The 24681-nt window shown below is 38.1% G+C and overlaps 1 protein-coding gene across 2 annotated transcripts in view; it reads left to right on the forward strand.

Moving 5' to 3' along the window:
- nudt6 (nudix (nucleoside diphosphate linked moiety X)-type motif 6) overlaps positions 1-24681 on the forward strand; it is a 64058-nt gene that overhangs the window by 13544 nt on the left and 25833 nt on the right. For both annotated transcript variants that reach the window (XM_039751223.1, XM_039751224.1), the window contains one exon: positions 10477-10532. In XM_039751223.1, coding sequence (XP_039607157.1) covers positions 10477-10532 — 56 coding nt within the window. The remainder of the gene's footprint in view (positions 1-10476; positions 10533-24681) is intronic.

Here is a 24681-nt window from a genome sequence, read left to right on the forward strand (position 1 = left end):
AAAATGGAGGTAGTCATGTAAACAACTATATTACTTTTGATCAGAATTTAGTGATAGAATAATGAAATGTCAATTAAAAAGATAAACATTTGTTTGGTTTTATAAAAACAAATTGTAAGAGCAAAATATTACTTCCCTGTTTAATGACATATAAAATAAGCGTCACGTTTCAGTGGCTCCATTGCACTGAAATATCACCACCTCACTACTGACCACAGATTTTTCCTTAATGCAAGCCCAGTAAAGTTCCTATGCAGTAGAGAAAGAAAAATTCAATAAGCTTTTAGGAGCACTGAATGCAAAATATGAGCTGCTTGACCGCAAATGCAGCATTTATTATTCTGGTGAATATTATAAAAACAATACCTGCAAGAATAACAGTTATAGACATGAATTTGGAACCATTAAAAATTACACAAATAATAAACAATAGATCTAACTAGAGTATGCTGGTACTTGCAGACGCCGTGGCTTGGCTTTTTCTTGCCTGCAGCTTTTTTTTCTTGGATTAGCTGTTTTATGTTTGTTTTTAATGGAAGAGCAATAGTGCATAATTTCATCAAGCAATCCTCAGTTGCTTTATATCAGAGATCAATGCACAGATTATATTTTTAACACAGAATTTATTCCACCAAAGATCCATCGCTACCCAAAACCTGTCAGCTATAATTCCTTAGGTGAGACGATATAGGTGGCGAAAGGAAAGAAAGCAGAAGCCAAGCTATAATCTAGGCTAAATACTAAACTATGCAGACCAGCCCTACCAAGTCTTTTTCTTGCTAATTCCAGATCCCTTGTCAACTAGATGGGCAAGATTAGATTTCAGACTGCTTCACACAATTTGAACAACTGTATGATGAGATTTAAAATTACTTAATTGAATTGTTTTGTTTTCGACACTGGTATTGAGTTAGCCAGTTGCTCTGCTTATAGGACAGGGAATTATGGGAAGAACAGAGGTGGAGGTTTGTGTGTCAATGTTAACAACAGCTGGAGCACAGCCACAGACATTGTAGGTAAACACTGCACTGTGTATTTGGAGTTTTTAGTGGACGCTGTTCTCTCTTCCAAGGGAATTCACAATAATAATAATAATAGCGACGACAAAATACACCAACATTAAACAGCCACAACATTAAAGTTACCTGCATAATAGTGTGTGGTTCACCCTTATTCTGCCAAAAGAGTTCTAAACCATCAAGGCATGAACTTCCCAACACATCCGAACATGTCCTGTACTATTTGGCACCAAGATGTTAGGAGCAGATCCTTCAATTCCTATAAGTTGCCAGGTGGGCCTCCATGGAACAGATTTGTTTTTCCAATACATCCCTCAGAAACTCAATCGGATTGAGGTCTAGGGAATTTGGAGGTAAAGTTAACACTTTGAATTTTTTGTCATGTTTCTCAAACCATTCCTGAACAGCTTTTGCAGTGTGACAGAGCACATTATCCTGCTTAAAGAGGCCACTCCTATCAGGGAATACCATTGCTATTAAGGGTTGTATGTGGTATGCAACAATCCTTAAGTATGTGTCAAAGTAAGAGCCACATGAATGCCAGGAACCAAGATTTCACAATAAAATATTGCCCAGAGCGTCACAGTGTCTCCACCAGGTTGCTCTCTCCCCATAGTGCATCCTACTGCCATCTCTTCCTTAGGTAAACAGTGCAAATGTACCCAGCTGTCCATATGATTTGGAAGAAAACATGATTCATCAGAGCAGGCCATCTTCATCCATTGCTCCATGGTCCAGGTATGATGCTCACATGCCCATTGTATAGGCACTTTCAGCAGCGGGCAAGGGTTAGCATGGGCAATCTGACCGGTCTGCAGCTACACCATCCCATACACAGCAAACTGCGTTGTGCAGTGTGTTCTGGCACCTTTCTCTCATGGCCAGCATTAAGTTTTTCAACATTCTCAAATGAAATGCTGGAAGAAATTATACATAGACTTAAAAGTTCAATGTATTCGAGAGTTTTTAAAGTCATATCAAATAAGGGCACACAAATAAAAGTGTAACTTGATCTGTAAATATGTTTTTTATTTTACATTTTATTTTTTGAAAAATAATTTGTTCATGCAACAAATACACCAGATTCTGGTTTAGGTTTATTATGATCTATTAAATATTTTAAAAATCATTTTGCATAATTATTTGGAACAGTAAATTTAGTGTTCTCTTAAAAAATTAAAAACAGCTGTTGTCATTATCAGTATTTTTGCTTGCAATAACATTATAATATTATAATCTCTATGTCTCTGTCTTTCACTCTCTCACTCTCTCTATTGTTCTTCCATTAATACATACTCTATATATATATATATATATATATATATATATATATATATATATATATATATATATATATATATATATATATATATAATTCAAAGTTGACTCATTCATTTTTCATTCCAATTCACTCACTCCTACCAAAGCTGAAAATTGCCACGATGACATGTAGGTCAATAGGAATCCACTAAGAAAATACATTTCAATATATCAACATTTTGGGATACACCTCCAATAGAAAAACGAAATACCCCCAAATCTCTAAAATATCTTGATGGATTTGATTGAAATTCGGTGATGTCATAGAAAAAAAAAGAAAATTAGCAAACACTTTATTTATTTCTTAGTATTTGTCAATAATAATGTTGTAGCAAGGGGGCTATTCTAATGCAGTGCATCTTTTTCTCGGCACAGCGCTGAGAAGAGATAGCACAGAGTAATGGGGCTTGTCGTATATGCAAAATTATTTGGTGAAGTTATAAAAAAAAAAAAAATAGCCAACACATGTTTTTTTCATTTGTTGATCAATATTTGTCAATAATAATATTGTAGTAAGGAGGCTGTTCTAAGGCACTGAGTTCTTTTCTAGGCACAGCACTGAGAAGCGTGCCAAGTTATAGGGCTTGCTTTGTTTGCAAATGAAGGCCACTGGCAGAGCAGCTGCACTAGCAATATGGTTGAAGGAGTGAAGAAGGTGAATTGTCTTGCATAGGAAAAAGAGAGGGGATCAGGCCTTGAATGGCTCTTCAAATTAATTTACTAACTCCTAAATGGTCCAATCCCAAACCCTTCTTTTCCTTGGTATGGTATACTAAAATAAACACACTCCAACCTCCAAGAAGGACCACTAGAGGAATATGTCATGTAAAATTTGTAATGCATCGCTAGGGGGCACAAGACAACGATAACACAGAGTTCCTTCTGTACAGCTTCACTTAAGCCAATGAGCAGGATGATAAGAGGTCTGGGCTGTGAAATGGAAGGAGGAAACTGTGACTAAACTTAGCAAAGATGTGTTTAGCAATAAAGCTCGAGTCGAGTTGCCAGAGAGAAATGCAGAAGAAGTGGTTTCCTAACATCCAACACAAGCAGGTAGCTAATGCATCAGTTTAAATACTGGCTCTGCTCAGTTAATGTGTCCTATACAACTAAAAGCGAGAGAGGTTGACAAATGTACACATCCTGTAATTTACTATATATTTTTTTTCTACCTATTCTCTTCTGTACATTTCTTAATTCTCTCACTTACTCTTCTGTTTTGAACCTCACTCCTTCATAAAAAAAAAAGTCTTCCCTTCATTGTTTACATTTCAGTGTGCTGTTTTTTTTTCTCTACCAAGATGTCATTACAATACATTGATCTATTTCCTTATTCCTTGTTATTCTTTTACTGCTCCTTCTTTTGTATATATGTAAATGTCAGTTATTATCTTTTGATATATTGCTGCTATTACTGCTCTCAATTGACTGGAAAACAGGACTTGTCATTCCTATCTGGAAAAGAAATGGTGATCACCTGGGGCCTATAAATGGTGCGTACGCACAGAAATGTTGCTTAAGAACTTTTCCACGTTCAAATCGCGATGTATAAAACCTACACTTGACGTAAAGCCACGCACTTTTCCACAGTACCTCATACCTTGTCGTACGCAAGTTCTCCGCTTGGTTTTGCAAACTGGCGGCACCCAGCGTCAAAGCAATGCTACTGTTCCTGTGTGGTTACTCCTTATTTTCCTGACGCGGCTTTATAAATACACTGAAACTAACCTCATATTGTTTATTAGTGTAATGCATCTGATTGTAATTAACTTGTAACAATATAATGGTCCAGGGAATAGCCATAGTATACCAAATACCATAACTGCTTTAGTGTTGTTACTCTAACTGCACCTTCTACTTCTTTCTGCTGCTCCAGTTAGGAGTGTCCACAGCGGATCATCTTTTCCCATATTACTCTCACTGCACCACTCGGATAATTTATATCACTCTGAGTGTGAATCACAGCAGCAGCTGATCGGAAAGAGAATTATCGGTATACATCTTCAAGAACATGGTGTCTCAGCCACGGCAAACGTTTCAAAGCCTTTCCTGTACGGACCTCGCAGTTCAGAAACAGTTTCATCCCAAGAACTTTAAACGCACTCAATCAAGTGCTCCTTGTAGAACTGTTTGTACTTATAAGTACAATTACTTCACTATAAACTTGCACTACAGTTATAATATTACACAACCTGCGCCACTTTATAAAGCGTGTATTTACATATGATGACGATATCATTTTTAAGATAAAATGCAGCAAAATATGTTTATTATATTATACAGATAAAACTTTAACTTCATTTAAATAATCTATATTCTTCACCGTGACTGGCGTGACAGATAGAATAATTAAACATGTACTACGAAGATATTTCAATGTTCCTTAAACATTTTGAAGAATCGGCGCTCTAAGCTTACAGATGGCTTAACGTCTATTACAGAGCAGATTGTGTGGCGATCCACCGCGCATAAGATAACATGTTGACATTGGACTTTCTCTATTGGACATAGAGCCGCCCATGAGTACTGCTGCAATAAATAATTTCATTGAAGGTCGCACACAATCACTGCGCCGTGAAACCCATGTTTAATAATGTGCTTTAACTATCATCATGAAAATTATATCACGTATACATCTCAGTATTTTAGTTATTCAGAGAGCTGTAATATCATGAATGTAATGGATTCTGTGTCCTGTCGGAGGAAGAGAGCCAGTTTAAGAAGCATGTAGTGATTCACACACATAAAGCACATAGAAGATCACATACAAAACAAAGCATTTAACGTGCTACTTTAATTACGATGTGATTTGAGAAACTGGTTAATTAAACGATTTTAAGATGAAGTTTATGATGTTCTATTTTAATGACAAAATAAACTACGTGATTAAAGTGGAAATTTCGCGATTGAAGTTGACATTTCTTGCTTTTTCCCCACTGTGTGCCTTTTTTTTCTCTGTACCCTAATAAGCTTTCATATGACACTCAGATGGTGGGCTACGTCTTGCCTTTTCACGCCGACTTTGCCTCCACTTGGTATTCGCTAAAATTCTTCCATTTTCCCTCTTCCTTTTCCCATTGTGTTTTCACAGAAGGCTGCGTTTAAGGGCGATTTCTATTGATTTGCATATTCAAAGAGGCGTAATTCTGGGAGGAGTTGGGGCGTTACATAAAGCGCGTGCACGAGCGTAACTTTTCACGCTGACCGGGATTTATGTAGCAGAAGAACGTGGAAGTTGGAGTACGCACAGATTCCTGCATCTGGATTTTTCTGTGCGTAAGTACATTTCGGCTTTTGTGCTTACACCACGTTATAGTGTGAATTCTACACAAGGCGTTATACATGAGGCCCCTGGATTGTGGCAGCTGCAGGGGAATAACACTGCTCTCGTAGCTGGGAAAGGTCCTTGCTAGGGTCGTTCTCAATAGGATCCGTGATCATTTGCTTACCTACCAGCAATCAGAGCAGTCTGGTTTTACACCTAAGAAGTCTATAAATCGACCAGATCCTGGCACTGAGAGTTCTCATGGAGCACAAAATTGAATATTGGCAGAGTTTCTTTGCAGACTTTGTCGATTTTCGTAAAATGTTCGACTCAGTTGATGGAGCTGCCCTGTGGGACATCCTGAGACTACATGAGATCCCCCTAAGGTTGCTGGATATTATGGCCGGCCTGTACACTGGTACTGTGAGTGCTGTTCAGAATGGAGTTAGAGCCTCTGCATTTTCATCAGTTGATTCCGGGGTTGGTTAGGGGTGGGTTCTTGCTCCTTTTCTGTTCAGTGCTTGCATGGACTGGGTGTTGGGCAAGGTTGTGTGGTCTCTGAGGTATCTGTTGGCGAAGAAAGATTCACTGATCTTGATTTTGCCAACAATGCTGTTATCTTTGTGTAGTCAATGTAGGCGCTGATCGGGGCTCTCAAGAGACTAAGCGAGGAATCTGAGTGTCTGGGCTTGCAAGTGTCCTGGATAAAAACCAAGATCCAGACCCAGACAGCAGTGTATCTGTCTGCAGAGCGAGTGTTGAACTTGTCGAGAGGTTTACTTACTTCAGACGTGACATTCATGTCTCTAGTGACTCTTCCTGTGAAGTCAGTAGATGAATTGGGAGAGCATGGGGGGTCATGAGGATGTTGGAAAGAGGTGTGTGGCGCTCCCAATACCTATGCAAAAGGACGAAGGTCCAAGTCTTTAGAGTCCTGGTGCTTCCTGTCTTGCTATATGGTTGTGAGACATGGGTGCAATCCAGTGACCTGAGTCGAAGACTGGACTTCTTTGTTACTGTGTCTCTTCGGAGAATCCCCACAGCCGCTAGACCCCACAACCTTGCCAAACACCCAGTCCATGCTAGTATTGAACAGAGTAGGAGGAAGAACCCACCCCTGATGAACTCCAGAATCAACTGCCAATCTGCCTCCACGCTGCACAGCACTCCCAGTACCAGTGTACAGGCTAGGCATGATATGCAGCAACCTTGAGGGCATAAGAAGCAAAACCAAAAAATTGACTCGTTTTAATGTGTTTACAAAAGTCAAATATTCAGAACTTATACAAGAGCTGAAGGATGAAAAAGTGAAAAAGAAAACACTCCTACAACAAAGAAGGTTAAAATGATTTAATGTACTGGAAATCAGAGTCATAAAAAAATCCTGTCACACAAAATGATGGTAATGAAAATATAAAATGATAATTCTCATCTGAACTATATGATGTCATCTGTGCAGCCCATGTGGCTACGGATCATGGTGGTCGCGATAGAATGTTGGTTGAAACTTTTCAAATGTCACAAAGAAAATGATATGCCTGTTTTTGTCTATGTGTGACATATATACACAATGTAAGTTTTGACTAGGCGAAATTGGATTATCCTATAGAGGAAAGTGTGATTGAAAGTCAAACTAGTTTAGACAAGGCCAAACGGATTCATCCTATCATGCTTTGGACAAACTGGTTTTGCATAGTCTAAACTAATTTGTACTTAAAATCAAGTTTGGCTGGTAACATATATTATATAAGGAAGGACAGACATGCTAGCCAGGATAAAGGAGGGATTTCTTACCCAGCATTGAGGCCATAGTGGATGGACTGGACAGATGGGCATACCAGTACCAATTCATTCCCCAAACAATAGGTGGTTGTGTTCTCAGGGCTGAACTCAACTAAAACACCCACAGGGTGGTAATGGATTTGGAGCCTGGAAACGCTGCCCTGTTGTGGTTTTTGGATACCGCCAAAATGCACCACCTTGCTTAATTGAGTAATCAGGAAGCAGCAGGCAACACTCAACTGGAGGCGGAAGGAGAGCTTGTATTTTTGTATTATGGCGGGTATTTGTGTAAGAAAAGTGTTGGAAGCAAATGAAAATCTTTTATTTGAACCTGGAATTGTGTTTGTGGTTTGGGGCTCAAAATTACACACAATGAATCAGTTCCTACTCTAATTTTAAGCCTGCATCATTTCACAGGCTGTTAACTCTGATAAATGACTAATTGTATCCTGCTTTTGTTTCCAGTAGCAGCAAGATTTTAAATCAAAACTTCTAAAATTAAGTTGACTTTTCTGCACTTCTTTGCTGGATTTATAAGCTTATAAGTGAGGTTGACTATAGGAAGCAGATTTTCCTACATACTCCTACATAATAATGGCTTTCAGTTTCTGGGTCTGGAGTGAAATGTGCTCAGAGCTTCTATGACATCAATTTCCATACGTTTGGCCAGATTGGTTTTAAAATAAAACTGCATTCCTATAGTACAAGAAGGAACTGCATGGAAGGAGACAAGTTAAGAAAGCTTAAATGGAAAAGAAAAACATCATTGCACTAGTAAGTTATAAAAATACCATTGTATCTTAGATACAACATAACCAAAAATTAGGTTACTGAATAACAGCCATTCACATTTGTTATAATGTGCGTGAAAAATACTGTAACGTGTGAGTCATAGTTCATATTGTATAGCTAATGATGCTTTAATCCACGAGACTGCATGCATAATAAATTTTACATTCACCAGCTGTAGACATAACTGTTACACCAGATTTGTAACATTAGGCAGATTCACTGTCCTTTGGCCAAACTCTAACTATATAATTCACTGTAACATACTAATCAAAGTCAAAGTGGCATTCTCTGCCACTAGTGATATGAGACTAGAAGTAAAACAAATTACAAAGTAAAGAATCTCCAATCCTGGAGCCAATCACATTACAAAATTATGAAGAAGTTAGTTCTGAAGATTACAAGATACAACATATACTGTATTCTCTTTATTTTGTGTAATCTCTGCTGTAACACTTCAGTTTCTCCTCAGGATGGATATCTATCTATCTATCTATCTATCTATCTATCTATCTATCTATCTATCTATCTATCTATCTGATGTGACTATTTCTTAAATACTACTGCTAGATTTTAGGGCTTTTTCCTTTTGTACATCTATACATTCATTTTTAACTTATCCATTCATTTTCTGAAGCAGGTTATTTCCATTAAGGGAAGCAGCTTTGTATCTATCAGCTCATTTACAATTATAGTAGTACAGTTCACAGCAGAATGATTTTGTGGTATTTTTAAAACTTACTTCAAGGGGGCAGAATTATCTTATTTTTAGAAAAGATTGGTCTAAATACACATTGCCTATTAAGGTATTTTAAAAAGAGACCCAATTGGATTTACATGGGCAGGATTCATTGTTGCTTGGTTACTTGAACCAGTAATGCTATGATTTATGTATCCTGCTTTTATTTTATATATACTTCTTAAAGTCCAAACCACTTTTTCTTAGTTGGTATACCTAAATTGTTGAATGATGTATGTTACATTTTTAATTCTATATGTTATGTTTAAATTCCTTTGGATTCAGTTAATGCAGAATTTTCAACAAACTATTGCACAAAACTGTATTGTACTGTACTGTATACTGTGTATAATCTGTAACTAGGGAAAATGGTACATATGGGATACTCTTTTAGAATTTAAAGATGTTCAAAGAATGTTGCAACTTTCTAATATTTGTGAGATTTGCCACAGAGCTTTGTGTGATTGATTAACTTAATTTCGAAACCACTATACTGGCTCTTGCAAAGAAGATATAAGTGGTATTGGGATTTGGAATGTAATGCATCTTTGTATTTATTCCTGATTTTTATATTTATTGAGCTGCCTGTTTATAAAAGATTTTCTTTGCTGGCTACTGTAAATATAGTGTATGTGATTCTGATTCCCAGCATTTGGTGAGTAAATGATTTACAGTGATTGTTTGGGATGCACTTTAATAAATTGGTTGGTTGGAGGCGCTGTGAATTAGCAGTCCTTAGACCGTACAAAGCTCAAAATTATACTGACCTAGAACGAAAGACCTAGTTTCAGCTAGGGCAGCTCATTTTTTGGACTTGGGATTTTCTTGGCAGACATGCCCCTGCCTGAGGTCCTTTTGAGATTACAGTATTTATTTATCTGAAAAGCCAATTTTGCTATTTCTGAACCATTTACCTAAAACCCCCATCACGCTACAAGATTTTTCTGGGAATTTTCAGTCGCAGGCTACATTTATATAATATTAGCAAGTCAGAGCAGTTGTGCAGTTTTAGATCCCCAGTGACTCATGTTACATTTGTAGTATTTACCCAGAAATACAATCCATACAATGTGACTGGAACATGTCTTGTGCTTGTTGTACCACAACAGAACTGATAAAGAGAAAAGAAATGCTGAACTCATCATACTTGAAAGCATTTATAAATTCCCTTGTGCTGTCAGGCAATTCATTAATCGGCTGTCAAAAGGCATCAGGTTTGAGATACTTTGGAAATTTGAAACTGTGCTGAAAAATCCTGCAGCAGTCGTATAATCCATTCTCTCCTGCAATTTGTAGCTGGATAACATGACATCCTCAAGGTAAGAGATGCAGCAACAGCAGTAGTTAAGTTTGGCATGCTCATTGTGGTGTTCCACTGGTCTAAAGAATCAAGACTAGTGTTTGCATTTTTTGATGTAGATAATTCAGGCCTTTCTATTTAAATATGGGGTAGCTGGGTGGCAGAGAATATGTCAGTAACATTAAAGAAGGACCGAAGAAGAAAAATGTTTTGGTGCAAACTCAAATGCCATTTTCATAATTTTCTGTTCATTGATTTCTAGGCGCTGTTTTTGATGAAGACACAGGAAGGGTGCTTGTAGTCCAAGATCGCAACAAGGTATGCTATGTTCACATGTACATCTGAAAATTATCAAAACTCCTTTAAAGATCAAGAACATTTTTTTCAGTTATCTGAGATATTTATTTCATAAATCAATTTACCTAAGTTCTGGTAGGCATGACTTTAGGATTTTGAAATTATTATATTCTGGATAAAGTATTCTGAGCAACTGGCACAGTTGTTAAATACATTCTTCTTGTTGAAATTAATGTAAGAGTACTAGTTTTATGTGGTTTGTGGTACAGACAAGAGTCATAACTTCCACATTTGAAGTATTTTATTCTGCTCTGTAATTAAATGTAAACAATTCAAAGCACATTTGCTCATGCTAAAATGTGTGAGGTATATGCTACACATCTGAAATAAAAATTATACCAATAATCTGATTTACGAAGCAAATCAAGGTTGTACTCCCATTATGTGTGGTTAATACTCACTTCAAAATCTTGAGAGCTGGGACTTGAAGATGGTGTTTTGATCTAAAGCTGGTCATGGATTTACTCTCTGTCTACCTTGTTAAGAATGGGAGTTTTATATTTGAAGTTATTTTTAAAAGTGAGTGGCAGGATTGTGCCTTTCAGATTTCAAAATTAAAAAGGTTAGTAAGTCAGTTAGTGGCAGGGCTATGTGCTCTGGATAAAAGCACGTCCTGGATCACATGCTGAATTTTTGTGGGATCTATCTTTGATTTATAAAAAAGAGCCATCAATATTTCTTGAATTGATTCACAGCTATCCTTTCAGAAATGTACAGTAGCTGTTGTTTTTTTCTTCTAATTCCGGGTTATAATGGTTTCTTTGTTAATTAGCAAATAAATTCTAATGTCATTTATAAAATTAAACATATGTTTACATTTTTAATATATCTAAAATATCAATACTGCATCATTTGGCAATTCCTATTCACAGAATATGTCTGGTATACTCATAGCCAACATAGGTTACACATTAAAAAGACTAGATCAAGAGGAAATTGTGCCCTCATTTTTAAGCCAATTAACTTATTTTAAAGTAGCAAATGGCATTGGTTTTATTTAATGTCGAATATGAATTTAGAGATACTCTAAATGATCATCCAATGATTGGAAGTGGTCGATGGATTTGACATGGTCAACTAAAGAAACACATGTTCTTGCTATTTATTACTCATTGGATTGTTTGAGGCAATTTCAGCCAGTACACTGAATTTCATTTTTCATTTTAAAAAATTTCATATTCAGGATAAATCTTAATAAATGATTTTCAAAGCCCATAGTAAACTTTTCAATTCAGACATAATGGACACTTTTCTTCCCACAGTTTCAGCAAACTCAGAATCAGTCTTTTTCCAGTTATCTGACTGGAGTTATTAGAAAAAAATTATATGTTCAATAGGCAAGAAAAATGTACAGTGTCCACACTGGTTAACAGAATGAAGTCATGTTCGGTATTGCTAATTCTATAGTGTCCTTTTCAGTGGAGATCTGACCCTTTTTATGGCCATAACTGAACCACCCTTTGTCTTCTATAACCTTAAAAAGAAGGGCAATTCTATCATCTTTCCTCTGAACTTTTATATTGGACCTTCTCCTTTGAGTATCTGGTGAACTCTCAGAGAAATGTCCTTCTTGAAGGAGATCCAGCCTGTTCCTAAGAAAGGAGATCAGAACATGCTCTGGTGCATTGAAAACTTCAACCTCTTTTGTAGCGTATGCCAGAGATTTTCATAGTGTGAAATGTAATGTGTGTGAAGTTCAAGGTGATTAGTAACATCTTTCAGTAACTGCTTTTTTTATTTTTGGCTCATTTACATCCAGTAAATTTTGTAACATACAATATAGTAAATTAATTAATTCACGTTCCAGACCTGTTTATTTCAGTGCAGAGGTGGCAGATTCTCATTAGTAATTACTTTAGAGAAATGAATACTGTGTTTGTTGGAGTTGCTGTTTCCAATGTGCTTTCTATTTAAAGTAGTCCTGAAATAACAGACCTGAGGCATCTTGCATAACGCCATACGTAGAATTCACACCATAATATGGCATACGAACAAAAGCGGAAAAGTGCTTACGCACAAAAAAATCCAGATGCATAAATCTGTGCAAATGCCAACTTCCACTTTCTTCCGCTACATAAATCCCGGTCAGCGTGAAAAGTAACGCACGAGCCTGCTGTCCCACCCCGTCTCCTCCCAGAATTACACCTCTTTGAATATGCAAATCAATATAAATAGCCCTTAAGCTCAGTGTTCTGTGAAAAGGCAATGGCAAAAGCACAGGGGGAAATAGAATACCAAGTGGAGGCAAGGAAAAATGTACTATTTGTTGGTTTAAACAGTGGTATAAACAACTCGAAAGCTCAAGTTCAGAAAGGCGCACAGTGCCCAAAATAAAAAAGAAGTTGTCAGATATCAAAGTCGCTGTGAAAAGGCTAGTAGTAGCCCACCGTCTGAGTTTCATATGAAAGCTTATTAGGGTACAGAGAAAAAAAAATAGGCACACAGTGGGAAAAAAGCATGAAATGTCAACTTTAATCTTGAAATTTCCACTTTAATCACGTAGTTTATTTTGTCATTAAAGTAGAACATCATAAACTTCATCTTAAAATCGTTTAATTTACTAATTTTTCAAATCCCATCGTAACTAAAGTAGCACGTTAAATGCTTTGTTTTGTATTTGATCTTCTATGTGCTCTATGTGTGTGAATCACTATGTGCTTCCGGGCTTTCTCTTCCTCCAACAGGACACAGAATCCATTACATTCATAATACCACAGCTCTCTGAATAATTAAAATACTGAGATGTATACTTGATATAATTTTCATGATGATAGGAGTTAAAGCATGTTATTAAACATGGGAACACGGTGGCGCAGTGATTGTGCTTGGCCTTCAATGAAATTATTTATTGCAGCAGTACTGTCTCTTTCAAACGTTCTAACCCCCAATTCCTGTCCTTACTTTTCTTTCTCCAAATACCCAATTGCCACTCAATCAGCTCTGTAATAGACGTTAAGCCATCTGTAAGCTTAGAACGGCAATTCTTCAAAACTTTTAAGGAACATTGAAATATCTTCGTAGTACATGTTTAATTATTCTATCCTTCCAGTGTCACGCCAGTCCCAGCAAGCATACAGCACGAGGTTGGAACAATCCGTGAACAGAGCGCCAGATCCTTGCTAGCGCAGCAACACTGTGTCCTCACATGTTAAATTATTAACAATCTTCTTCTTTCAGCTGCTCCCATTAGGGGTCGCCATAGCAGATCATCATCTTCCATATATTTCAGTCCTTTATATCTTGTTCTGTTACACTCTTCACCTGCATATCCTCTCACACCATAACCATAAACCTTTGCTTAGGCCTCTTTTCCTCTTCCCTGGCAGCTCTATCCTTAGCATCCTTCTCCCAGTATACCCAGCATCTCTCCTCTGCACATGTCCAAACCAATGCAATCTCGCCTCTCTGACTTTGTCTCCCAACCGTCCAACTTGAGCTGACCCTCTAATGTACTCATTTCTAATCCTGTTCATCCTCATCACGCCCAATGCAAATCCATCTTTAACTCTGCCACCTTCAACTCTTCTCCTGCTTTCTGGTCAGTGCCATCATCTCCAACCCATATAACATAGCTGGTCTCACTACCGTCCTGTAGACCTTCCTTTTCACTCTTGCTGATACCCGTCTGTCACAAATTACTCCTGACACTCTTTTCCACCCATTCCACCCTGCCTGCACTCTCTTTTTCACCTCTCTTCCACAATCCTCATTACTCTGTACTGTTGATCCCAATTATTTAAACTCATCCACCTTCGCCAACTCTACTCCCTGCATCCACACCATTCCACTGACCTCCCTCTCATTTACACACATGTATTCTGTCTTGTTCCTACTGACCTTCATTCCTCTCCTCTCTAGAGCATATCTGCACCTCTCCAGGGTCTCCTCAACCTGCTCCCTACTATCGCTACAGATCACAATGTCATCAGCAAACATCATAGTCCACAGGGACTCCTATCTAATCTCATCTGTCAACCTGTCCATCACCATTGCAAATAAGAAAGGGCTCAGAGCTGATCCCTGATGTAATCCCACCTCCAACTTGAAATCATCCGTCACTCCTACCGCAGACCTCACCACTGTCACACTTCCCTCGTACATATCCTGTACAACTGTTACGTACTTCTCTGCCACTCCTGACTTCCTCATACAATACCACAGCTCCTCTCAAGGCACCCTGTCATATGTTTCTCCAGGTCCACAAAGATGCAATACAACTCCTTCTGGCCTTCTCTAAACTTCTTCATCAACATCCTCAGAGCAAACATTGCATCTGTGGTGCTCTTTCTTGGCATGAAACCATACTGCTGCTCACTAATCATCATCTCACTTCTTAACCTAGCTTCCACTACTCTTTCCCATAACTTCATGCTGTGGCTCATCAATTTTATTCCCTTGTAGTTACAGCATTCCTGCACATCCCGCTTATTCTTAAATATCGGCACCAGTACACTTCTTTTCCACTCCTCAGGCATCCTCTCACTTTCCACGTATTCACCACAGCCATGTCCATCCTTTTGGCAAAATCCACTATCCTCTGACCTTCTTCATTCCTCTCCTTTACACCATACCTACCCATCACCTCCTTGTCTCCACTGTTCCCTTTACCAACATGCCCATTGAAATCCACTCCAGTCACCACTTTCTGTCCCTTGGGTACACTGTTCATCACTTCATCCAACTCACTCCAAAAATCTTCTTTCTCACCCATTGCACACCCAATTTGCGGTGCATATGCACTACCAGCTTCATAATCATTACTCTGTCTGACACTCTTTTCACCTCCAAAACACTCTTGACATACTGTTCCTTCAGAATAACCCCAACTTCATTTTTTCCTCCCATCCACACCTTGATAGAACAATTTGAATCCACCTCCGATCCACCTAGTCTTACTCCCCTTCCATTTAGTCTCTTGCACGCACAATATATCAACCTTCCTTCTCTCCATCATACCTGCTAACTCTCTCCCCTTACCAGTCATACTGCCATCATTCAAAGTTCCTACCCTCAGTTCCACTCTCTTTACTTTCCTCCTCTCCTCCTGCCTCCAGACACGTCTGACCCCCCTTCTTCTCCTTCTTCTTTTTCGGCCAACAGTAGCCCAATTTCCGCCAGCACCCTGTTGGCTAACAGTACAGGTGGCGATCGTTGTTAACCCAGGGCTCGACTGATCCGGTATGGGAATTTGTATTGTTGTCCGCATATTGATTTGGCAAAATTTTACACCGGATGCCCTTCCTGACATAACCGTCCCCATTTATCCGTGCTTGGGACTGGCACAAAGAAACACACTGGTTTGTGCATCCCCTGTGGCTGGGTTGTTTAAATATTAACAATATAGATTATTTAAATGAAGTTAAAGTTTTATCTGTATAATATAATAAACATATTTTGCTGCATTTCATATTAAAAAATATATTGTCATCATATGTAAATACTCACTTTATAAAGTAGCTCAGGTTGTGCAATATTATAACTGTAGTGCAAGTTTACACTAATAAGTACAAACAGTTCTACAAAGAGCACTTGATGGACTGATTGAGTGTGTTTATAGTTCTTGGGATGAAACTGTTTCTGAACCGCGAGGTTCGTACAGGAAAGGTTTTGAAGTGTTTGCCTTGTGAGAGCAGTTCAAATAGGCAGCATAGCTGAGCCAGTGTGTGCTTGATGCTTGAGGGGTCTCCAACCTTTTTTCCCCTGAGAGCTACTTTTACAAAATGAAAATGGTCAAGGGCTACTCATGTTTTCTAACATTTATTCTCATAGCTTATTTCAACCTAAACAAACTGAATAAGCTTGTTTTGCCTGAACATTTACAAAATGTTGGTGTCCACAACTCAGATTTTGCATTAAAACATCACAAAAATATTTAGTTCAAGTGCAAATGCATTTTGTATGTCTGTATACATTTTAGTGTATCTCACACTATTGAATTAAAACATGAATGCTGTCAAAACAATGCAATTTCAAATACACAGATATTACTTATTCATTTGTCATTTTGTTACATGTCACTGTTTTACTTCACAAGACTATTCACATGTCTAGTTGCAAGTGTGATGTGTTTTTTAGTTAGTGAGATGACATGAAGTCAACAAGAGAGGTGTATGGTGGAGTGTAGCCACTTAGGTTCACTCCTATAAAGTCATTTAAATGTTCATCTCTCAGTGTTGTTCCAAACTTTGATTTCATGACTTTCATGTCAGAAGAGGCAGACTCACAGAGGTATATTTACCCAAACAAAACAGACATTTTCAGAGCTGCTTGGTGAAGATTCTTATAGTTATCTGGCTCTACTAAGCTCCAGAAATGTTGAGAATGCTGCTGAGACTTTAACTGCACATTATTTTGAAGGTTTACTAACATATAATCCTTCTATATAAAAGCGGTCGGGATTGTCCTTCCATCCCGTGAGTGCTACACAGGCGTGGAGTTTCACACACGCCCTGTCCATTTTGCAATGCACGATGGAATTTGTAGTTTCGATTTTCCAGGTAAAAGATGATTTTCTACTCCAGACTGTGCGATATCTTCATCTTTCTTACTAAATAAAAGCGGTCGGGATTGTCCTTCCGTCACGTGAGTGGAAAACATAGCGGTATTCCGCTTATCACAGACTTACTACTTGCAGCTTGCGGTACGAAGTGGCATGATGTGAGCAGAGTTCTGGTGCTCCCATCGTTCCCTTGCTTTTGTGCGCGATGCGCTGGAAAAATAGACAAAATTATTTCTCTGGAAATAATTCATGTTGATGGAGTACAAATGCCTCACCACGTAGTAAATATCGGGGGGTTCAAAAGGGCAACCTCAATATAGAAAAAAAGTTTAAATTTCATCACAAAAAGAACAGAAACTACGAGTATTAAAGTAATACCGCTCAAATGCAATATAACCAAATTAATGAGTTTGTATAAAATATCAAATTGATCTACATATTGAATTGCCTTAAGAAGTGGTCAACTTAAAAGTCGGTCGCCTTAAAAGGCGGGTCAGCCTAGGTATATAAAATCCAATGTCTATCTGTATGTCTGTCCGATTTTCACGAGAGAACTACGTAACAGATTTAGATCAGGGTTTTTTTCTATAATTGAACATTCCGGGTTGATTTTGCAACTTCTCTCATTTCACTATGTATCATAGTTTGCTTGTTTTGCAAATCCAAAAAACACGCAGCGGGCCGTGGGGAGGGGCCTTTCTCACTCACTCGCCAGCTTCAGGGTGTGTTCATTAACTCCGCTTAGCTAGCGAAAAAAAGAACAATTGAATTCAACTTGATATTTAAAATAAAGTGTTACTTAGGTCTTGATGAGTTTGAGTCCGGATATTCTCTTAAGTGTATGCCAGTTTGAAAAGATAGATTGCAATTCAGATTGTGGATCGTGATTTTGTGTTTAAAGGATCGTAATATAATTTTTTGGAAAGACTGCCCAACCCTTAATTTGACTAATCAAGTTTTCAAATTTATGTAGGCTTCATTAACCCTCTGGTAAGCTACTTGGAAAGGGTTTGCAAGCTACCAGTGGCTTGCAAGCGACATGTTGGAGACCCCTGCTGTATACCAATAATTCTCTTTCTGATCAGCTGCTCCGAGTGGTGCAGTGAGAGTAACATGGAAAAAGATGATCCGCTGTGGCAACCCCTAAAGGGAGCAGCTGAAAGAAGAAAAAGAAAGTGAAATGAGAGTAACAACGCTAAAGCACCTATGGTATTTGGAATAGTTTGGCCATTCCATGGACCATTATATTGTTACAGGTTAATTAAAATCAGATGCCTTAAACAATATGCGGTTAATTTCAGTGTAGTTATAATCAGGGATGTGGATCTAAAAAAGACATGGAAAACACACTGAAACTGTAGCACTGCTTTGGCGCTGGGTGCCTCCAGTTTTCAAAACCGATCACAGAACCTGCGTATGCCAGGGTATGAGCTACCATGGAAATGTGCGTGGCTTTACACCAAGTTTAGGTTTTATACATTGCAATTTGAGCGTGGAAACATTTGGACGCAACATTTTTGTGCGTACGTACCGTTTATACATGAGGCCCCTGATCTTAAATATCTTTTTTTTTCCTGTTTCATTTTTCACATTAAAAGGCGATTTTTGTCATTAGCATAAATTATATACAAGATAATGTAATCCCCACAGTCTTTTGGATCATCATTGACCAACAAACAGCAGTTTGTGAGGCTGATGGACTGTTTGTCAGAAATGGAGGTGTGTAATACTGGGGCACCACAGGGAACTGTCCTGCCTTTCTTCCTGTTAACACTCTGCACAACAGAATTCAAGCATATTATCAGTGCTTGCCATCTACAGAAATTTTCAGACGACTCATCCATCATTGGCTGCATTAATAATGGAGACAAATCAGAGTACAGGAAGGTTGTGGAGGACTTTGCAAAGCTGTTGTAGAAAAGAGGAAGGGTAGCAAAATTGAATGCCATCATGAAAAATCCCCTCCATCCCTTCAGGAGGCACTCTCTTGGTGCACTTTTAGCCACAGGCTCATTCTGCCACGATGCACTTAGAAGTGCCTCTGGGGGTCTTTTCTGCCCAGTGCTATCAGACATTTAAATGCTTCCTCCTGGGGCTTTCGTTAAGTTGATTTTGAAAATTCTTAGCAAGATTAGATAAGATTATACTTTATTAGTTTCTAAAAGGAAATAAAAAAATTACAGAAGCTTGTAGAAATTAAAAATAATATAATATACACAATCAACAATCCTTCACATAAAAACGTCTGGCTTGAATAACAAAGAGCTGCTGTTTTTAATGGCAGACTTGAAGCTGGTAGTAAGATGGGGTCAGACCTGTTCAGATTGTACCACAAGTTTATATTTAAAGTCAGTAATAATTGGATATGATAGGTCCAGCTTGCAGTGTCCATGAAAGGAAAATAACCAATAGACATTTGATTTCTTGTTTGAATCCATGAACATTCAGAATGATTTATCATTAAGGTAGTGGTACATTGCGAATTATTTTTGTTGCTGAATCATCCAGACTGCTATAACGTACTTTCCTGGGTGGTGACATGGATGAATTTGGTCACTCATTTCATTGTGTGGATCACACATTATAGTTTTAATTTGTATTGTGCTCTCTTTTTCACCATTGCACATTCACAAAAATCTCCAGTCCCCCCTCCTGCTTTTTCCACTCAGTCTGATGAAACCTGTCCAGTATTAAAATAGTGTCTGAAATAAGAGGTATAAGCCAGCTCTCCACAGTATCCAAAATATCACAGTACCTGAACTTACCGAACTTGCTATGTAAGAGTTCAAACAACTTTTATTTGAGCAATAAAATATATTTCTCACAATATGAAGTCCAGCCAAGTCTGAATCTTTCCACTTTACTTTTATCTTCACTGCGGATCGTAGGCTCTTTCATCTCCAGACAAGCTTATAACTTGTATCCTTACTCCAGATATTAGCTGTTTCGTCCTTTTAATTTTTGGATGACCAGCTTTTCCGATAGAGTGTAATGGGGCTGTTCAGGCAGCAGTGATCAAAATGCTACCAGATGAATAACTCATTACATTAAAAATATTCATTATTCTAAATAAAAAAGAGAACATGAACTTCTTTATGCGTCACCCAAAAGTAGAATAGTACTTGCAGAATAAGATCTACAAATATACAGTGTGGCATGCAAAAGTTTGCACACCCTTGCTTAAAATGTCTGTTACTGTGAATAGAGCAGTGGGCATAAGATGAACTGATCAACAAAAGGCATAAAGTTAAAGATGACACATTTCTTTTCAGCATTTTCTACAATATTAGTGTATTGTTTTGTTTTGTACTACTGTACAGTACTTAAAGGAAAGAAGCGCCATGCAAAATTTGGGCACCCCAACATATTTGAGGTCTCAGACTTTATTAGATAGATAGATAGATAGATAGATAGATACTTTATTAATCCCAAGGGGTAATTTACATACTCCAGCAGCAGCATACTGATAAAAACAATATTAAATTAAAGATTGATAGCAATGAAAGTATAACAGACCCACCCCAGGTGGAATTGAAGAGTCGCATAGTGTGGGGGAGGAACGATCTCCTCAGTCTGTCAGTGGAGGAGGACATTGACAGCAGTCTGTCGCTGAAGCTGCTCCTCTGTCTGGAGATAATCCTGTTCCTGCAGTGGATGTGGATGCAGAGGATTTTCCATTATTGACAGGAGCTTGCTCTGCGCCCGTCGCTCTGCCACGGATGTCAAACTGTCCAGCTCTGTGCCTACAATAGAGCCTGCCTTCCTCACCAGTTTGTCCAGGCATGAGGCATCCCTCTTCTTTATGCTGCCTCCCCAGCACACCACCACATAAAGAGGGCGCTCGCCACAACCGCCTGATAGAACATCTGCAGCATCTTATTGCAGATGTTGAAAGACGCCAGCCTTCTAAGGAAGTATAGTTGGCTCTATCCTTTCTTACACAGAGCATCAGTATTGGCAGTCCAGTCCGATTTATCATCCAGCTGCACTCCCAGGTATTTATAGGTCTGCACCCTCTGCACACAGTCACCTTTGATGATCACAGGGTCCATGAGGGGCCTGGTCTTCCTAAAATCCACCACCAGCTCCTTGGTTTTGGTGTTTGGTTATAGGTGTTTTGAGTCGCACCATTTAACAAAGTCTTTGATTATTTTCCTATACTCCTCCTCCAGCCCACTCCTGATGCAGCGCACGATAACAGTGTCGTCTGCAAACTTTTGCACGTGGCAGGACTCCGAATTGTATTGGAAGTCCGATGTATATAGGCTGAACAGGACCGGAGAAAATACAGTCCTCTGCGCCGCTCCTGTGTTGCTGACCACGGTGTCAGACCTGCAGTTCCCGAGATGCACATATTGAGGTCTTTCTTTAAGATAGTCCACAATCCATGCTACCTTGTATGAATCTACTCCCATCTCTGTCAGCTTGTCCCTGAGGAGAAGAGGTTGGATGGTGTTGAAGGCACTAGAGAAGTCCAGAAACATAATTCTTACAGCACCACTGCCTCTGTCCAAGTGGGAGAGGGATCAGTGTAGCATATAGATGATGGCATCCTCCGCTCCCACCTTCTCCTAGTATGCGAACTGCAGAGGGTCGAGAGCGTGGCCGACCTGTGGCCTCAGGTGGTGAAGCAGCAGCCTCTCCATGGTCTTCATCACATGTGACGTCAGAGCGACAGGCCGGAAGTCGTTCAGCTCACTAGGACGTGATACCTTTGGGACTTTATTTATTTATTTATAATAATATATATTAAATACTATTTATTTATTTATATTTATTTATTTAGCTCATTAGGGCCATGGCTTGTTCACAGTCACTGTTAGGAAACCCCAGGTGATGAAAATTGCAAACTTGTATAAATTCTCTGACTTCTCAAACCTCGTCCCAACAATCAGTAGCCATGGGCTCCTCTAAGCAGCTGCCTAGCTCTTTGAAAAATAAAACAATTAATGCTCACAAATCAGGAGAACGCTACAAGAAAATAGCAAAGCATTTCAACTATTAAGCATGAGGGTGAATCAATCAGTCATTGGGCTTCTGTTAAGCCAGTGGCACTGGGAACATGTCATTGGTAGATTCAAATAAATACCAGCAATCTCTGGAGGCAAACGTCACAGCTGTAAAAAAGTTGAAGTTAAAAATAGGGTGGGTTCTACAACAAGATAATTATCTGAAGCACACCTCAAAATCTACAAACGAATGCCTCAAGAGGCACAAGCTAACAGATTTGCTGTGGCCTTCACATTGCCCCGCTCTAAACATCATTGAAAATCTGTGGCTAAATCTCAAAAGAGCAGTACATATGGCCCAAGAATTAGAAGCCTTTCGCAAGGAGAAACGGGTGAAAATACCTCAAGTAATAATTGAAAGACTTTTAGCTGGCTACAAAAAGCATTAACAAGCTATGATACTTTCCTAAGGGGGTGTTATTAAGTTGTTGGGTGCCCAAACATTTGCTTCAGGCGCTTTTCATTTTTTTTTTGTATTTTGTACTTGTGAATGATGGAAATAAAAATGTAATCTTGCTTAAAATATTAAAGAAATGGGTCATCTTGACATTTTTGCCTTTTAGTGATCAGTTAATCTTCTGCTCACTTAACTATTCACAGTAACAGACATTTTAAGCAAGAGTGTGTAAACCTTTGCATGCCACTGTATTTATAAAAAGTAGCTCAGTTTCCATCCAGAATATTTTTCATTACATTGTCTTGCAATAAACTTATTTTTCTATTTCTTTCAAGCTGATAATTAACTAAAGCGTGAATCTCTGAAAAAAGGAACATTTATGGTACATAATTTATTATTCAAATGTAATATTCATGTAAATCAGTTGCTCCTAAAATTATTTTATCTACAGATAGATAATTACTATAGATACATACATACTTTACTGAATACATTATGACACAAAAAAACAAATGTTAGGTGTACATCTAAAGTACACAGAAAACACTCAGCCATAAACAGTAAAATGCTGTATTATTAAGTGGAGGAAGAGCACTACACAAAAGTAATGTGAATTAAAAAATAAATAAACAAGTTAGTTCATAATCTCACAGTCAACACAAGCTAGGCTCAAATATCCACACTGTCATTATTTTTATGGGGTTTTCATAATCTCCTCACCAAGGTTTTTTCCATTGCATGGTTAAGTTTTCTCCAGAATGCCATTTAGTCTAGTGGATGACACTAATGTGGCTACAGGTGAATGAATGTAGGTGTGAATGTGAGTGTGTAGCATTGCCACATAAAAAAAATATATATTTTTCTTTTCTTCTTTTCTCTATGTAAAATCCCGCTGTCAAAAAGAAATAAAAATATACGGAAGATAAGATAGGTGGGTTAGATAGAGAAACCTTTTGGGAGGTACAGGGCTGTTATTTACAATTTCTGGGAGTGCCATGGAAACAGACACACTATTTAAATAGAGGTGGGAAAAGGCAGGAGGAAGAGAAAGAAAAGACAGCCCAAGTTTTATGGCGAAGGAGGAAAGGACATGACCATTCTAAGTCCAGGAGAAAGATTTGTTTTCGGGGAGCATCACAAGTCAACTGCAGTCTGGGGTGGCCACCTCGAAGTTTCCGGATACACTGAGGATACCAGGAAAAGGATCGAAAACAGTGTGAGCTGTAAATCTTTTTATTCTGGGATTGGCATTCCTGACGAACCGGACTATGGTATAATAGTAAAACAAGAAAGACACGAAATCAAAAGGACGGAGGGGAAAGTCTTGGAAATATAATTTCATGCTTTGTGTTCATAGTATATATTGGAAGTGGGGGTGTTTTAAAAGTGTATTAATATGTATTAATTATAGTTTTTTGTTTTTGCATTTTTTTCTCTGTGTGGGTTTGTTAATATCGTTTTTATTATTATAAATCACCTTTCGGCGCTGTGGGATGTGGTTAAAGGCAGTTTGAGGTTGTCCTGCAATCTTCAGTTAAACTTAGTAAAGTGTAGCGGAAAAAATCATTACACATGTATCCAGAAATGAACTAATGCCTGACTAACTGTTCATTCCTGCCTTTCTCCATATTTTAGTGTGATAGCCTGTAAGATTCTGCAGCCCTGAAATTTAATAATAGCCTCTAAAATGGATAACCTAATAACAATCTATAGTATTTTCTGTTAATCCCTACACATATTTTAAGTTTTGTTAAGCCTAAGACTCTTTTCATATTTATATTAATCAGCCTCTGAAATACATAACTTATTGTAATTTCAACACTATATCGTTCGAATAACGTATTTTTAAATAGTTATTGTTTCCTGTCTGACTTCTTGTGGTCTACAAACGTAAAGTTTATGAATTAGAAATTGTGTTCTTCGTGCCCAAAATTAAATTTTAGTACATTAAAGTCATTAGGAAACACAGGTAATTAGTGGTCAGTGAAAAGTGATGGTAAAATTTGTTTTGCAAGTGATTTTGTAATTACAAGGCTCATACTTTAAAGTTTTTTGTGGCTTTTGGGTTTTTATTTGGTTGGAAATAAGGAATGCTGCTCCCTAAAGCCTTTTTCACATTTCTGTGTTATCTCTGATCTCTTCTGCAGCTACTTAAAGCATGTAGTCTGTATCGAAATCAGTTCTATTTTTGCCTTTAGCTCACAT

The sequence above is a fragment of the Polypterus senegalus genome, chromosome 4, assembly GCF_016835505.1.
Source record: "Polypterus senegalus isolate Bchr_013 chromosome 4, ASM1683550v1, whole genome shotgun sequence".
Lineage (NCBI taxonomy): Eukaryota > Metazoa > Chordata > Cladistia > Polypteriformes > Polypteridae > Polypterus > Polypterus senegalus.